Below are 17,800 nucleotides of genomic sequence, written 5' to 3' on the forward strand. Positions count from 1 at the left end.
CACTCTCCAGGGGATGTCCATGCCCTCTGATGTGTGAGAACTGTCAGCCCCCCACTAAAATTAGCCTTTTATCCACTGCTGTGAATAATATCCTCGGCAGGACCAGGTGCGGTGGGGAAGGGGCGGTCCCAAGAGAAATTGCAAGGCTATTCCTAGTGGAGGGGGTGCCACACAAGCAGGCACACAGGTTGAGATACTTGATCAAAATCAGGCTTTGACTTGTGGTCCTGGGTGGTAATCACTATCTGCAGCGGTCTTGTTTTCCAGCCCAAAACCTGAGCCTGAGTTCCCTTGGGGATACAGAAGCATCTAGATTCCAAGGCACACATGCTGTCACTAGCTAAACAAAAAATCACAAGTGTGCCCGCAAAGCACCATAGAGACGTTCCTGCACCACTGTCAACAGGGCCGAAGCTCTTGCCCTGGGGGGTGAGGGGCAGGCCTCCTGTGCAGACCTCAAGGCCCACTGGACACAGCCTCTGCTGGACTTGAGCCAGAGGCTCATCTGGGCCTTGGGGCAGCTGCCGGCTCTCCTGGGGACCAGTCGGCTCTCCTGGGGACCTCGCTTGCCCCAGGTGCTGGTGCTCCCTCTCTGTGTAGAGGTCAGCTCCCATGGGCTCCTGCTGGGTTTTTGTGGATGTTGGGTGCAGATTCTTTCTATAAAGGGTGCCCACTCCCCAGATTCTCCTCTCTGCAGAGCAAGGAGTCCCATTGGGAGGCCTCTGTGGCCTCCGGCCAAGGAGTTTCTCAAGCCTCATTTTCTCATCTGTAAAATGGGCCTGGTTTGTGCCTCCCACAACTGTTGAAAGGAAAACTGTTGTTGTGCAAGTGAAGCCCTTGGCGAGGAGAAGTGAGCTGGCAACGGCTTAGAGTCCGCAGGCATCAGAACGGAAGCCAGCTCCTGCACTGGGTCACTCCCCCTTGGCAGTCGCCCCTTCTCTCAGCCTCCGTTTCTTCTTGCTGAAAATACGTGTTCTGCAATACTCTCTCTAGTGGCTTCTGTCTTGTTCCATGCTGCTATTCATCAGTGGTCATTATTATTATTTTTTTTTTTTTAGACACAGTCTTGCTCTGTCACCCAGGCAAGAGTGCAGCTGTGCGATCTCAGCCCATTGCAACCTCTGCCTCCCAGGTTCAAGTGATTCTTCCTCCTCAGCCTCCTGAGTAACTGGGACCACAGGTGTGTGCCACTACACCCAGCTAGTTTTTGTATTTTTAGTGGAGACACGGTTTTACCACGTTAGCCAGGCTGGTCTTGAACTCCTGACCTCAGGTGATCCACCCGCTTCGGCGTCCCAAAGTGCTGGGAATACAGGTGTGAGCCACTGTGCCCAGCCTGGCAGTGCTTTTAAAGAGGGTCTGTCCACATACCTTCCTCCTTCTAGGAGCAGTATCAGGATTCCTGAGACCCCCTGCTCCTCACTGTGTGTGGTCTTGGTGACAATTTTAGCCAGGTACCTGATGCCCCACCACACTGAGGGCTGGGTGTCGGCTCAGGCTCAGCCACCAAACCCTTTGCCTTGGGAATCTATTTTGTAAAATAACCAACAAAAGTCCAAAATAACCTTCAAAGTTTTTGTACTTTACGACTTGGAGGAAAACAAATCTGTTATTAAAATACCAGTGAGACCCATAGCCACATATAAAAATTATACAGCAGGAATATGAATCCCATAGCGCTTATAGATATCCATAGCAACTGTTGTTCTCAGAACTGCGAATATATTCACACAACTATTAATCCAAACAGTTGAAAGTTCAGGAACTGTTATTCATTGTTCAATATTTTGAAGTGGCTGCATGAAGAATTTTTAAATACTATAACCACGTTAAACCTGAGATGTCAGTCTTAGTTACTTCCTGGGAATTTGAACTTGGAATGGACCAGCAAGGGAAGAAAAACCACTGGCAATGAAATAAATAAACGCAGAAATTCCGATCCCTGGTCTCCGAAGCTGGCTGGCCTCCCAGGATCTAATTGTCCAACTTCCCCTTCTCTTCTCCGAGCTGGTTTTGTTCTTCCATGAAGTTCCACTTTGCTTATGTTGGCTGGAGTTGGGGTTACAGCTGCTGGCACCCAGCGAGCCCCACACCGGAAGCTTCTGTGGGGTTGCGGTGGAGCCGGACGAAGCAGCTGTGAATGGCACTGCGTGCATGGGCAGCGTGGCTCCTCCTCACCTTTGAGAGGAGAGAGAGATACCCGGAAGGATGGAGCCGGGGTGTTTGCGATGCGCTGCGTAGGGCCTGGCGCAGAGAAGCCGCTCACGCTTAGAGGCAGAAGCAGGCTCAGGCCGGCCTCCGCTGCCCATGGGGCCCTTCTCCCCGGGTTCCAGGAAGGCCTGCACACACGGCTCAGGGCGCACATCCACGGGCAGTGTGCCTGCTCACTGAGGTCCCCTGTGTTGAGAATTTCTAGGCATATGAAGACTTAAGTGGCTGAAATGCAAGCACCATGTCATGATGAAGCCAGGACATGGCTGGGTGGACCTCCCGTGACAGCAGGAGCTGGGGAAGGCCCCGGAGAGTGTGCTTGATGTCAGGAAGGTGGATGGTAGAGAGGGCATGAAGGTGAGCGTGGGGGCACCGTTACACTGTTGGTGGTCTTGCCTGGATGAGGCTCGTGGAAGAAGGGTTGGCATGCTGGCAGCCACGTGGAGTTTCCGTGGAGATAGGGTGCTGAGCGCTGGCCTGGCTTCTCTCCCCAAAGCCTTTGCAGTGGCTGTCCCTTCTATCCCGTTACAGAGGAAGAAAGGGAGGCTCATTTATGCCTTTAACTCTGTTCATCCCTCTAGCTGAGAGCTTAGGATGCCTGGCATAAAATATCAGACAAGACAAAGACCTGCCCAGTGGAATGACATTGTTGTGGGAGAAACAGTGAGTGAACAAGATCCCCAGGCACCTGGGACCCACCAGGGAGGAGGCAAATGGGGGTGGCCGGGGGACTGGGGTGGGGGCTGCGTTGGGGCCCCCAGGCTTGATGATTCCACAGGAAGAGTCACCAGCCCAGCGCTGAGCCACATTCAGCAAAAGGAAGCAGCGTGAGATCAGCCGCGGGAAGAGGTGCCTAGACTGTCTGGAGTCCTCAGCAGAGGACACACACAGGACAGGCTGAATTGTCCCCGACACCAGCAGTGACAGCACGTGTGGCGTGTTCTGTACCACGGCAGCTCACTAGCGACTCAGTGCCCAGGGGTTTATTGGGGGCTGTTCACAGAGGCACCTGATACCCAGCATGTGCCCCAACTCCAGATCTGCAGCAGGAAAGGGAGCAGGTGTTCAGCATGAACGAGGCTTACAGTGACACCAGCTGTGCTGGGAAAACATGACATAGGACATAGCAGCCAGTCCCGATAAAAATGCAAACACGCGAGGCCTGGAGGTTCCCTCCCGCACCTCAGAGCATCCACCTGGAACTTCGGAGGATCGTGGTGCAGATTTGAGGGGATGAGCCCTTGGCCCAGCGCGGGGACCCAGTAGGAACTTGGTGGCTTCCCGGACCTCCTAGCGCACCCCAGCCTTCCACCACCGCCTCCCACCCGCATCTCCCCGCACAGCGTCCTGTGTAATTCTGCTCCCTGCCAGGTGCCTCCCAGTCTGTCCTCACAGCAGCTGCAGGGTCCATTTAAAAGGTCAGCCAGGGTGTGCAGTGTGGCTCACGCCTGCAATCCCAGCACTTTGGGAGGCCGAGGCAAGCAGATCACAAGGTCGAGAGATCACGACCCTCATGGCCAACACGGCAAAACCCCATCTCTACTAAAAACACAAAATTAGCTGGACATGGCAGCATGCTCCTGTAGTCCTAGCTACTTGGGAGGCTGAGGCAGAAGAATCACTCGAACCTGGGAGACAGAGGTTGCAGTGAGCCAAGATGGCACCACTGTACTCCAGCCTGGGTGACAGACCAAGACTCTGCCTCAATAAATATAAATAAAACAAAAGGTCAGCCAGCTCAAACCAGCGGTGGTCTCATCTCCAGGCTCCCGACGCCCCTGCCCTGCTGTGAGCCCAATTTGCTTCCAGGTCTCTGCCTAGATTATCAAGGCCAGAGTGGACGTCTCAGCCACCACTGCCTTCTGTCCTCCACCCCGTCCTGAGTTCCTCTTCCGACATGCAAGACCTTCGGGTTTCTATGAGCATCTCTCTCTCCCGCTGGCTGCGGTACGAGTCCCGTGGGAAAAGCTTTTCCTTTGCTCGATGCACCTGTGTGCGTGCAGGTGCCGGCGCTGTCATCTGTAAAGTTCCCACCGTCCCCCTGCTGTGTCCTCCCCGAAGCGACTCTGTCCCTGCCCCAAGCAGCACAAAGGAAGCGGCATTCCCTGCTCTCTCCCCCATTCTCCGAGAAGCCCCTGACCCTGCTTCCAGAACACCGGAGAGGAGAAAGCCCCGAGCCCCGACTGGCACTCACCCGATGCCTTGGTGCTATCGTCAAACTCCACCTGGAAGAGGTAGCCGGAGTTCCAGACGTACAGGCAGGATGCCGCGACATAGGAGACCGTGAGCGGCTTCAGCCTCGGGTCGTAGATGGTGTCCCTCCGGCGGATGTTGATGGGGGACTGCCGGGTGCCCCCCGGCACGGAGACCGGGCCCGTCCAGAGTGGGTGCACTGTGGTGGGGAGAAGGAGACCCTGAGGAGGCATCAGCTTCATGTCGTGTCTTGGACGGACAGGGCAGGAACCCGGCCACCCAAGACCCTGCAGGTCCTGGCTCACGGGGAACTGACCCACGGCAAGTGGGGACCCCTGGGCAGCTGGACCCGTGCCCACAGAGTGCCCCCCTGCTCCTCTCCGAGCCACTTTGCCACTGGAAGCCACTGCCTCTTGGTTCGTGCCACCTGTGCATGTAAGGCCGGGAGCTCGGACACGCCCATCCCCCATGCCTACAAATTACTGTCACCAGAATCTGCACTCAGCATCTAGTTTCCCCACACCTACCTCTGCACTCCACACTACAGTCTGCACTAGACACCTAGTCTGCCCTTGGAAATCCCCTCTGCACTCAGCACCATCCACACTAAACTCTGCACTGGGCACCTAACCCGCCTTGGAAATCCCCTCTGCACTCAGCACCAGGATCTGCACTCCACACTGAACTCTGCACTGGGCACCTAGCCAGCTGTTGGAAAACCCCGCCAAAATTTAAAAGAAGCCCCGCCAAAACCTGCCCAATAGCGCATTGCCCTGTCCAGCCCACTCACCAGAAGTCCCGCCTACCTACCTATAGCAGCTTGCAACCTCCACGTCATGTTTCTCCATAGCCAATCAGAGCGCCTTCCCTCCCTATGTAACTCCACACCTGAGAGGAGTCAGGTGCGACTTCCCTGGACCATAGAAACTTGCCCAGGAGTCAAATAAGTTGGCGTGTAATTGTTCTCATGCAGGCCTCAGTTTCCTCATTTTAAGCTCAGCAATAAACCTTACAGAGAATAACCCTTACAGTGGGGATGGGTTTTTGTTTCTGTGTTGACATCGTCACAGAGTGGCCACAGGAAGTCCACAGAGACCTTAGGGAGGACAGGTGGACGGGGAGGCGGGCTGAGCAGGTGGGGCCCTTGTTTCTCAGGATGGGTTGGAAACCTCTCTTCCCAGTCACAGGAGTCCCACCTCATGGGTTCTGCAGAAACTGGAGCTGCTTTGGAAATCTTTTCCTCTAAGCCCTCCTGCAGGGAGGAAAGGAAATCCCAGCGTGGAGAAAACTAAGCTGAGCGGCGGCTCCACTGCCCACTCCCTTGACGCTCATTTCGAACTGTTTTGGTTGTCATTTAAAAATTTTTTTGTGATGGTGTCTTGTTCTGTTGCCCAGGCTGGAGTGCCGTGGCACAATCTCGGCTCACTGCAACCTCTGCCTCCTGGGTTTAAGCCGTTCTCCCTCAGCCTCCTGAGTAGCTGGGATTACAGGCACACATGACCATGCCCAGCTAATTTTTGTATTTTTTGTAGAGATGGGGCTTTGCCGTACTGGTCAGGCTGGTCTCGAATTCCTGACCTCAAGTGATCCACCTGCCTCAACCTCCCAAAGTGCTGGGATTGCAGGCGTGAGCCACTACACCTGGCCTTGATTGTAGTTTTTAAAGAGCCACTAATCAAAAACAGTTCAGAAAATGCAGCCTGGGTGCAGCGGCTCACACCTGTAATCCCAGCACTTTGGGAGGCTGAGACGGGTGGATTACCTGAGGCCAGGAGTGTGAGACCGGCCTGTCCAATATGGAAAAACCCCATTTCTACTGAAAATATAAAAATTAGCCAGGTGTGGAGGCACACACCTGTAATCTCAGCTACTCAGGAGGCTGAGGCAGGGGAATGGCTTGAACTCTGGAGGTGGATGTTGCAGTGAGCTGAGATTACACCACTGTACTCCAGGCTTGGTTACAGAGCGAGACTGTCTTAAAAAAAAAAAAGAAAGAAAAAACTTATGAGGGAAGAAGCAGTTGGCCCAGGATGATACACCAGTGGTGTCTGCCCTGCTTGGTCTCTGTGGAATCGCCTGGTGTGAAGAGAGATGGGGATTTTTTTTTTCTTCCGAGACAGGGTCTGAAGGCTCCTTGGGATATCCTGCTCTGGGAATCTTGGAGCAGCTTCTGAATACAGAGTCTCCCTGCTTGGGGATGTCACCCCAGAGGCCTGGCGTGCCCTCCGCTCCTGTCCTTGCCTTCAGAGGCCTGAGCTAACCCAGTTCTTAAAAGGGATTAAATGGAATAGTCTTTTTTTGAGATCGGGTCTCACTGTGCCACCCAGGCTGAAGTGATCTTCCCGCTTCAGCGTCCCAACAGCTGGGACTACATGTGAACACCACCATGCCTGGCTAAGCTTTTCATTTTTTGTGGAGAAAAGATCTCACCATGTTGCCCAGGCTGGTCTCAAACTCCTGGCCTCAAATGATTCTCCTGCCTCTCTCAAAGTGAGGCAGGAGTCTCTCAAAGTGCTGGGATTAGAGGTGTGCACCACCACACCCGGCCAGGATTTTTTATTATAATGAACAAGGATTTTACTGTGTTTATTATCTTGTAAGTTGCTTTTTTTCATTTAACGCTGTGAACTCATTTTGTCAATAAAAAAATATATATACAATTATTTTTAATGGTATGTTTCCATTGTATGGTTATGACACAAATTTGTTAATTGTACGTTAAGTTCTGGGGTACATGTGCAGATCTTGCCTAGGTACACACGTGCCATGGTGGTTTGCTGCCTTCATCCCCCCGTCACCTGCATCAGCCATTTTTCCCAAAGTTATCCCTTCCCAACCTCCCCACCCCCCGCTGTCCCTCCCCTAGCCCCCCACCCACCAACAGACCCCAAGGTGTGATGTTCCCCTCCCTGTGCTTATGTGTTCTCATTGTTCAAAACCCACCTATGAGTGAGAACATGAGGTGTTTGGTTTTCTGTTCTTGTGTCAGTTTGCTGAGAATGATGCTTTCTGGGTTCATCCACGTCCCTACAAAGGACATGAACTCATCTTTTTTAATGGCTGCAGTGTTCCATGGTGTATATGTGCCACACTTTCTTTATCCAGTCTATCATTGATGGGCATTTGGGTTGGTTCGGGTCTTTGTTATTGTAAACAGTGCTGCAGTGTGAGTTATGACACAATTTTTAAAATCCATTATTTGGTGATGATACTTAGGTTATTTCCAACTTCTTGCAATTAAACAAAGCAGTGGTAAGTTGCTGTTCTTTCCCTGTATTCCAATCTGGATTGCTTTCTTCTTACCAACTCCTAACCACAGAATTGCTGGGTCAAAGGGTGTGTCCAGCAGAAGTCTAGAAAACAAGGATAAAGATGTATAGCCCTGGCCAGATGGTGGCTCAGGCCTGTAGTCCCAGCACTTTGGGAGGCTGAGGCGGGTGGATCACCTGAGGTCAGGAGTTCAAGACCAGCCTGGCCAACATGGTGAAACCCCATCCCTACAATAACTGAAAAAATAGCCAGGTGTGGTGGCGCGTGCCTGTAGTCCCAGCTACTCGGGAAGCTGGGGCAGGAGAAGCACTTGAACCCGGGAGGTGGAGGTTACATTGAGCCGAGATTGTGCTGTTGCACTCCAGCCTGGGCCACCAGAGTGAGACTCCATCTCAAAAACAAGAAAAAAAAAATAGCTGGGTGAGGTGGCTCATGCCTGTAATCCTAGCACTTTGGGAGGCCAAGGCAGGCAGATCACCTGAGGCTGAAAGTTCGAGACCAGCCTGACCAACATGGAGGAACCCTGTCTCTACTAAAAATAATACAATTAGCCGGGTGTGATGACGCATGCCTGTAATCCCAGCTACCTGGGAGGCTGAGGCAGGAGAATCGCTTGAACCCAGGAGACAGAGGTTGCGGTGAGCCGAGATCTCGCTATTGCACTCCAGCCTGGGCAACAACAGCGAAACTCCATCTCAAAAAAAAAAAAAAAAAAAAAAAAAGAAAGAAAAGAGGAAAAACACAGCCCCTCTAAGCCCCCAGAAGTCTCCCTTCCATCCAACAGGAAGCACGAATGAGTGCACTGTCCCACCCTCCCACGGCTGCTGCCTCCGGTTCTCCCTGCCGGGCAGGGGGCGTTTAACCCGGCTGCACAGACCTGGGTGTGAACAGAACCCAAGAGCCACGACCGCCACAGAGGAGGCCCTTATTTAGGCCGGAAACTCCAGCTTCCCTGGCTCACAGAGACTCAGGATGCAGGAAGAGTGGGTATTTTTAGGTTCTGTTTGCTGAGCTGCACCAACAGGCCCACCAACAATGAAACACGTGTGTTGAACTCAGTGTCTCTCACCCAACAAAAGGATGGTGCTCATCGCCACCCACACGGAGGTGACACCACCGGAATGCTGAGTAGGCTTCCCATCTGTACACAGCCAACCCCGCTGCACAGCAAGGTGGGTTCTGTGCTAATTCAACTAGGGCTCTGGTTGGAGGTGAGACAAATGTTACCCTCTTTTTTTTTGAGACAGAGTCTCGTTCTGTCACCCAGGCTGGAGTGCAGTGGTGTGATCTTGGCCCACTGCAACCTCCACCTCCTGGGTTCAAGTGATTCTCCTGCCTCAGCCTCTGAGTAGCTGGGATTAAAGGAGCCCACCACCAGGCCTGGCTGGTCTTTGTGTTTTTAGCAGAGACGGGGTTTCTGTATGTTGGTCCCCAGGTGTGGACCCCCACAGAAGGAATGAGTGCTGCTCACTGAGAGTCTGGGGTGGGCCCAGCTTTCTACAGGCATCGTGTCATCCTTCCATGGCCCTGGGAGAGAAAGTGGCCATCCCCATCTCAGGAGGCGGACTTGGAGGCTCTGGGGTGAAGACCGGCCCAGGTCCCACGTTGTCAAGCGTCAGCAGCACTGCATCCTGGGGTCCGGCTCTGAAGTCCATGATCTTTCTTTTTCTTTTTTTTTTTTTTTGAGGTGGAGTTCCTGTCGCCCAGGCTGGAGTGCAGAGGCGTGATCTTGGCTTACTGCAACTTCTGCCTCCTGGGTTCCAGCAATTCTCCTGCCTCAGTCTCCAAAGTAGCTGGGATTACAGGCATTCGCCACCATGCTCAGCTAATTTTGTATTTTTAGTAGAGACAGCGTTTCTCCACGTTGGTCAGGCTGGTCTCAGACTCCTGTCCTCAGTTGATCTGCCTGCCTCAGCCTCCCAAAGTGCTGGGATTACAGGTGTGAGCCACTGCACCTGGCCAGCTCGTGCTCTTTCAATGGCCCAAACACGGAACGTGTGGAAGACGTGAGTTAGGAGAGAACCTGGCAGCTGCCAAAGCAGGCTCTGATTCTACAGAGGGAGCATCTGAGACCCAGAAAGAGGAAGCACTACGTCCAAGGTCACAAGGCCTGGCCATGGAGGAGGAGGGCCTGGCCGGGGCAGCTTCCTGGCAGAGCTGGCTGAGCGGTTTACTGGTTCCAGGTTTGCTTGAGCGCGTCCTTCGCTGAAGTGTTTAGGAGTGACCGTGCCTGGCTTGTGCAGCCCATTCTGCCGGGCCTGGATGGCGAGTCAACGCCAGTGCGTCTTTCGGGAACACGGGCTACCCGCCTGCCCCCGGAATCTCACCCTCCCCAGGACCCCTGACATGGAGTCTAAGTGATTCACCCAAGGTCACCAAATACAAGAGAAACGGAATGGAAATCTGAACCTACTGGCTCGGGACTCTCCCCTGTCTCTCATCTCGAAAGACCCCATCAGCCAAGACAAGCATCCAGTCACATCTTGGGAGGCTCTACTTACAGGTGTTATTGCTGGTTCTCTGTGCACAGGACTGCTGAGAACACCATTGCTCTGACCTCACTGGACGACTGCACAGAGGACCCCACGTCTGCTTGACCATGAAGGAGAAAGCTGATGTCTTGCAAGCATTCCTCCTGAGCATCTCGGGTCTGTGCCCACAGCCTGCGATCCCAAGAGGGTGATGTTCCCTGCTGTCTGCTCTCACTTTGATCAGGACCACGGAGGGCTGGCATGTACCCCCCACTTTTTGTAGAAACTCATCCCCACCCCTGAGCCTAATGGTTAAAGTTCAACCCATGCCTTTCCCAACTTGTGGGATGTCACTTGGTTTGGCCTAGGGGAAGGTGCACGGGGGCAAGTGGCCTTTGCTGGGGACAGGCCACTCAGGTCACCAGGGTTTGATCTGGCAAACAGCGGCACAAGTCTGCCAGGGAGCTAGAAAAGGTTTACGGAGGTGGGGGGCTGCGTGAGCACTAGGGAATGACGCAGGGGCGAGGGCGTGTGGACGAGAGCGGAGTCCCTGCTTCTTTCTGGCGTTGACCCTGTGGTCCGGGGCCGTGGGACACTCAATAGCAGGCACAAAGCCATAGTGTGCATGTGAGTAGGGAACGGCAGGCTCAAAAGTACCGGAACTGGGCTCGCCAGAGCGCTGCTGGGTGGCCGGGCTGGGGAGCAGGCGGCTTTTGTCTGCCAGGGTGGGGGGTCTCCTGAAGTCGCAGAGTCCTCCCTTGCCACAAAATAGCTTCATCCTCACCGGAAGCAAGATGCCCTGCGGCTTGGGACACTTCCAGGCCATGCCTGCTGTCTTGGCATACATGTTAACCAAGCCATCTTTCTTTTTCTTTTTATTTATTTTTATTTTTGAGATGGGGTCTCACTCTGTTGCCCAGCCTAGAGTGCAGTGGTGCAATCATGGCTTACTACAGTCTCAATCACCTGGGCTCAAGTGATCCTGCCTCCTCAGCCTCCTGAGTAACTGAGACTATAAGTGCGGGCCACTATGTCCAGCCAATTTTAAGAAGTATTTGTAGAGGCAGGTTTTCGCCATGTTGCCCAGGCTTCTGTTCCGTCACCGCAGGAGTGAGGCTGTGGCCTGTGTGCTGGCCACTCTCACCTGGAACCAGCTGCACCTGCTGTTCTAACCCTTGGTTATCCTCGTTCCTTATTCTCCTGCCTCAGGTAGAGGACAGGTAGAGGTAAAGAGATGAATGATAGACAGGCAGATGATGGTAGATAGGTAGATACATAGACAGACAGAAGAGAGGAAATGGGGAATTGGCCCGTGAGATCATGGAGGCTGAGGAGTTCCAGGACAAGCCACGGCTAGCTGGAGACCCTGGGGTGCTGGTAGCATGGTTCAGTCCAACTCCAAAGGCCTCAGAACCAGGGAAGCTAAGGGTGTAACACTCAGGCCAAGGCCAAAGGCCCGAGATCCTGGGGCAGAGGATGGCACTGGCATAGGTCCAGGAGTCCCAAGGCCAGGGAGCCTGGAGTCTCCAAGGGAAGGAGAGGAAGAAGACGGACCCATTCACCGTTTCTCCATTTTTGTTCTCTCTGGGTCCCAGCAGATTGGATGGTGCCAGCCACATGGAGGGAGCTCTTCACCACTGAGTCCGCTGAGGCTCAGACGCCAGTCTCTGCTGGAAACACCCTCCTGGCCCCTGAAAATAAAGCTTCGCCAGGTGTACGGGTGCTCCTCCGTCCAGTCAAATTGATCCCTATGTGAGCTGTCATGCCTGGCTTGTCCTGCACGCTCCTCATGGTGGGCTCCTGGCTCCACTTCTGTTCCATTACAGTCAAAACGGCAACTCCTGCCATTACCAGAGGCATGGACACCGTGCACACGCACACTTCTGGGAAGAATTTCAAGCAGTTCAGAAGCGAAAAGTAGCGATCAGTCTTTCCGAGTGAAGTGTGGCTAGCAGCTTCTGATGGGGAATTTCCATGTCCAGAATCTCTTACATATGTATTGTCTTTTCAAACAGGAAAGAATCATACATAGAGGACACATACATGTAGATACAAGTATATACACCACCTACTAATTTCTCCAGAATAATTTTTATATCAGTGTATATAGCTCTCCTTTTAAAGAAATAACTACAAAATATTTCACTGAAATATGTACCATATTTATTAAATTGCCTCTCTTATAGATGGTGTATATAGCTCTTCTCCTAAATAAGTAACTACAGAATGTTCCACTAAAATCAGTACCAGCTGGCCATGGTGGCTCACCCCTGTAATCCCAGCACTTTGGGAGGCAGATGTGGGCAGATCACGTGAGGTCAGGAGTTCAAGACCAGCCTGGACAACATGGTGAAACCCCGTCTCTACTAAAAATACAGAAATGAGCCCGGTGTTATGGCAGACACATGTAATCCCAGCTACTTTGGAGGCTGAGGCAGGAGCATGACCTGAGCCCGGGAGGCGGAGTTGCAGTGAGCCAAGATTGCGCCACTGCACTCCAACCTGGCGACAGAGTGAGACTCTATCCCCCCCCCCAAAAAAGGAAAAATGCTATAATTTAATAAATTATGGGGGTGTGTGTGTGTGTGTGTGTGTGTGTGTGTGTGTGTGTATAGTTGTTTTGTTGTTGTTATTTTTGAGCTCACTGCAACCTCCACCTCCCGAGTTTGAGCGATTCTCCTGCCTCAGCCTCCCAAGTAGCTGGAATTACAGGCACCCCTTACCACCTCCAGCTAACTTTGGTATTTTTAGTAGAGATGGGGTTTCACCATGTTGCCTAGGCTGGTCTCAAACCCCTGGCCTCAAGTGGTGATCAGCCCACGTCAGCCTCCCAAAGTGCTGGGATTGCAGGCGTGAGCCATCTTGCCCAACCTGCTTTTCTAGTTTTTACGGGTTTTTGTTTTTGTTTTTGTTTTTTGTCTTATAATTAACACTGCACTGAGCATCCTTGAATAGAATTCCTAGGTTTGACACACACACAGGTCAAAGGGTAAATCCACTGAACCACTGACAGATGTGCCAACTTACTCTTCCCAGAGATGGTGCTGTCACCCGCTCGCCTTGTATTCTGAACCAAAATGTGTTACATTTATCCAACTCAGCACTTTCTAATTTCTTAGCTTCTACCTCCCACGAAAACACCCATCGGCGGGCTTTGTATAGTCTGTAATGTTCTGCCAGAGTTGAACATCTCTCACGTGGAGTCACGATAGTTGATTTTGTCAACGTGGCTGGGCCATGGTGCCCAGGTATTTGGTGGACCATTATTCTACATGTTTCTGTGACCGTGTTTTTTTGAATTTGATTAACATTTATAACTAAGTGAACGTCGCATAAAGCAGATTACCCTCCACAATGTGGGTGGGACCCATCGAACCAGCTGACGGCCTTCACGGATCGAAGACGGACCTCCTCCTCATGCCCCACCCCCTCTTCCGCCCCCAGTGAGAAGGAGCTCTGCCAGCAGGTGCCCTCTGGACTGGAACCGCAGTCTTCCCCGAGTCTCCAGCCTGCTGGTCACCCCGTCAGATTTTGGGCTTGTCAAGCCTGCCCAAGTGCATGAGCCAATTCCTCAACATAAATCTGACGAATCTCCCTCTCTCTCCCAATGTAGAGAGAAACAGGTACTGGGTGTAGGTTCCCACACAGACACCCCCAACCCCCGTTGGTCTATTCCTGTGGAGAACTTTAATACAGGAGTTAATAAAAATCCGTAACTAAAGGACATTTTATCATTTCTTAAATTGGAAGTTATAAGATCAAGGAACTGCTCCTCTCTGCCTGTTTGCAAACATTCTTCATTTTCAAATGCAAAATATTTAAGTCAAACCTTCTTAAATTGATATTTTCTAACATAGACCATGTTTACCCAGATAATCCTTCCAAGAGCAGAAAAAAAGATTGAAACTTCTATTCTTCTTTTCTTTTTCTTTTTATTTTTGAGACAGAGTTTCACTCTTGTTGCCCAGGCTGGAGTGCAATGGCGTGATCTTGGCTCACTGCACCTCTGCCTCCTAGGTTCAAGCGATTCTCCTGCCTCAGCCTCCCGAGTAGCTGGCTCTAAAGGCATGCACCACCACGCCTATCTAATTTTGTAGTTTTAGTAGAGACAGGGTTTCTCCATATTGGCCAGGCTGGTCTCAAACTCCTGATCTCAGGTGATCCACCTGCCTTGGCCTCCCACAGTGCTGGGATTACAGGTGTGAGCCACTGTGTAGTAGAACCACCATGCCCGGCTCTATTCTGATTTCCTTTCTCACCTGGAAAGATTTTCTGTTTATCACATGTTGCATGGAGCACACAATACGTTAGTACCTAACACACAAATATAAATTTATATATATGCATATTCATGGCAAATGTGTGTGAAAGGCTTTTTACTGAAGTGACTGAGAAAGCAGCCTGGAGCCCAGTATTCCCTGAGAACCCTCAGATTTCTCTGCATCATGTTTTGAAATAGAACTTCATTCTCATGCAACAGAAATTAAAAGTCATTTCTTTTTTTTCTTTTTTTTTTTTTTTTTTTTTTTTTTTTGAGTCGGAGTCTCTGTTGCCCAGGCTGGAGGGCAACGATCTCGGCTCACGGCAACCTCTGTTGCCCGGGTTCAAGAGATTCTCCTGCCTCAGCCTCGCAAGTAGCTGGGATTACAGGCACCTGCCATGATGCCTGGCTAATTTTTGTAGTTTTAGGAGAGACAGGGTTTCACCATCTTGGCCAGGCTGGTCTTGAACTCCTAACCTCATGATCCACCCACCTTGGCCTCCCAAAGTGCTGGGATTTCAGGTGTGAGCCACTGTGCCTGGACTTTTTTTATTTTTGAGACAGACAAGATCGCCCAGACTGGAGTGCAATGAGCCACCATGTCCAGCCAAAGTCATTTCTTAATGCACTGATAGTACTCCGTGATCTCAAAACTGTCCATGAAGAAATGCTATTTTAGGTGAAAAATCAAATAGGAAAAACTTGTATCAGACAAAATTCTTCAAAACACACAGAAGTTTCTGCACAACTTTTTTTTTTTTTTTTTTTTTTGAGACGGAGTTTCCCTCTTGTTACCCAGGCTGGAGTGCAATGGCGCGATCTCTGCTCACCGCAACCTCCGCCTCCTGGGTTCAGGCAATTCTCCTGCCTCAGCCTCCTGAGTAGCTGGGATTACAGGCACGTGCCACCATGCCCAGCTAATTTTTTGTATTTTTAGTAGAGACGAGGTTTCACCATGTTGACCAGGATGGTCTCAATCTCTCGACCTCGTGATCCACCCGCCTCGGCCTCCCAAAGTGCTGGGATTACAGGCTTGAGCCACCGCGCCCGGCCTCTGCACAACTTTTATTCACGGTAATTTTTTCTTCTGAGCACTGGATTTTTTGTTCATGGTTAGTGTTTTCTTCTTTGAAGAATGCTTCTAATACATGGCACGGAGTCAATATGAAAAGTAAAGTGTAAAATTGGCTTTAAAGGATAAGTTATAAGAGGCCGGGCACGGTGGCTCACGCCTGCAATCCCAGCACTTTGGGGGGCCGAGGTGGCGGATCTTGAGGTCAGGAGTTCGAGGCCAGCCTCACCAACGTAGTGAAACCCCGTCTCTACTAAAAATAAAAACAATTAGTCATGCATGGTGGTGCGCATCTGTAATCCCAGCTACTCAGGAGGCTGAGGCAGGGTGAATCGCTTGAACCTGGGAGGCGGAGGTTGCAGTGAGCCAAGATGGCGCCACTGCTCTCCAGCCTGGGCGACAGAGCAAGTTACAACATAAGTAATGACTGTTCACTCTACACAATCTTGATCTCAGCGCTTATGATGCACCCACCTGGCAGTGGTAACAGGGGTTCCAAACGGCCAGTCTCCATCTTTCTCTCGTCTGCGCAGCTTTTGCTGCCTTCTGCTTTTGCTGCATGACCTCAGGGTCCCTCTGCTTTCTCTGAGAGGTGGCCAAGGGATCCTCTTTTCTTTTTCCCTTGCTGATTTCCTGGGGTTTCTTCATGTTTCTCTGGTGGGCAAGTTCTCATCGATTTCCACAGGCCACGCCAAGCAACGACGGAGCCTGAAAGGGAGCGAGAGGGAAGAGCGACGGCTCCGTGGCACGCGGGGCCACCGTCACTGCCACTGGATGGTTCATGGGTCCACTTCTCGCAGGCATTTTTACGGATTGCATGGATTTGTACAGGTTTCCCCCACCTGCTTCATAGCAGCAACTTCTCATTAACAAGGACCTGAGCACCCTGCAGCCCCTGTTGACATGCTAATCAGCCATCTGGCTTGGTCAGCCTGGATTAATTGCACCCTGTCCAGAGTGGAAATGTTGGCAAATGAGAAGCCATGAATGAGGAACCCTGGGGGCACAGGAGAAACAGGTCCCTTCCTCTGCTTCTCAGCACACTCGCAGCCTCTCCCGGGGACTTAGAGTCAATGGCTGCTCCTGTTCTCAGACTGGAGGACAGAGCCGGGTCAGTGCTGGCGTCACCGTTCACGTGCGGAGGAGGGGAGCCCTGGGGGACCCCGCTGCAGACAGGTGCTGTTTCTGTCTGCACACACCAGCTCTTCTCCCTGGCAGCTGCTGGGTTTGCTCTGGGAGACCAGCCCTCCCCACCCGCCCTCCATGAGACTTGGGCCAGGCTGACCCCACCCCTGGACATGTCTCAGGACTGGCCACTCAGAGTGGGGGTCATTGTGGGTACACAGGCTGGCAGTAAGTGTGGGCCCCGAGAGCCTTGCTGGAATAATGAAGAGGCCCTCTCTCTCCCAGGGATGGTTAAACTGGGCCCTCTCTCTCCTGGGAGATGTTTGAACTGGGCCTTCTTTTTTTTTGTTGGAGACAGAGTCTTACTGTGTTGCCCAGGCTGGAGGGCAGTGGCTATTCACAGGTGAGATCCCACTACTGATCAGCACGAGAGTTTTGACCTGCTCGGTTTCCAACCTGGGCGGGTTCACCCCTCCTTAGGCGACCTGATGGTGCCCCGCTCCCGGGAGGTCACCATACTGATGCTGAACTCAGTGCGGACACCCGATTGGCATAGCGCACTACAGCCCAGAACTCCTGGGCTCAAGCGATCCTCCCGCCTCAGCCTCCCGAGTAGCCGGGACTACAGGCACGTGCCACCATGCCGGGTTGAACTGGACCTTCTTTCTCCCAAGTGTCAGTTGAAGCGGAAAAACCTCTTTGTAGTTGCTGGGACCCCTCTGTGAGATCCTGCTCAACAATGGGAAAAAACGGCCGGGCACAGCGGGGTTCGTGCTTGTAATCCCAGCGCTTTGGGATGCTAAGGCAACGTGGAACAATCACTTGAGCCCAGGAGTTCAAGACTAGCCTGGCCAACGTGGTGAAACTCCATCTCTAGTTAAAAACCTAAAAAAAAAAAATGCGCCGGGCGAGGTGGCTCATGCCTGTAGTCCGAGGCCAAGATGGGCAGATCACCTGAGGTCAGGAGTTCGAGACCAATCTGACCAATATGATGAAACCTCGTATCTACTAAAAATACAAAAATTAGCCAGGTGTGGTGGCAGCGTCCGTAATCCCAGCTAGTCGGGAGGCTGAGGCAGGAGAATGGCTTAAGTCAGGGAGGCAGAGGTTGCAGTGAGCTGAGACGGTGTCACTGCACTCCAGCCTCAGTGACAGAGTGACTCTGCCTCAAAAAAAAGGTGGGGCATGGGTGGCGGA

At 52.1% G+C, this 17,800-nt stretch overlaps 1 protein-coding gene and 1 pseudogene across 1 annotated transcript in view; both read right to left on the reverse strand.

The window, feature by feature from the left end:
* The window catches only part of CA5A (carbonic anhydrase 5A), a 51,405-nt gene extending 40,944 nt beyond the window's left edge, over positions 1–10,461 (reverse strand). Inside the window, exons 1-2 of the mRNA XM_003922832.4 lie at positions 10,176–10,461; positions 4,406–4,603 (exon numbers count right to left, since the gene is read on the reverse strand). Coding sequence (XP_003922881.3) covers positions 4,406–4,603; positions 10,176–10,317 — 340 coding nt within the window. The 5' untranslated portion in view covers positions 10,318–10,461. The remainder of the gene's footprint in view (positions 1–4,405; positions 4,604–10,175) is intronic.
* A 5,476-nt stretch (positions 10,462–15,937) lies between these two features.
* LOC104650587 (small EDRK-rich factor 1 pseudogene) lies at positions 15,938–16,282 on the reverse strand (annotated as a pseudogene).
* Between the last annotated feature and the right edge of the window lie 1,518 nt (positions 16,283–17,800).

This window comes from Saimiri boliviensis, chromosome 1 (genome assembly GCF_048565385.1).
Source record: "Saimiri boliviensis isolate mSaiBol1 chromosome 1, mSaiBol1.pri, whole genome shotgun sequence".
NCBI classification, from domain to species: Eukaryota; Metazoa; Chordata; class Mammalia; order Primates; family Cebidae; genus Saimiri; species Saimiri boliviensis.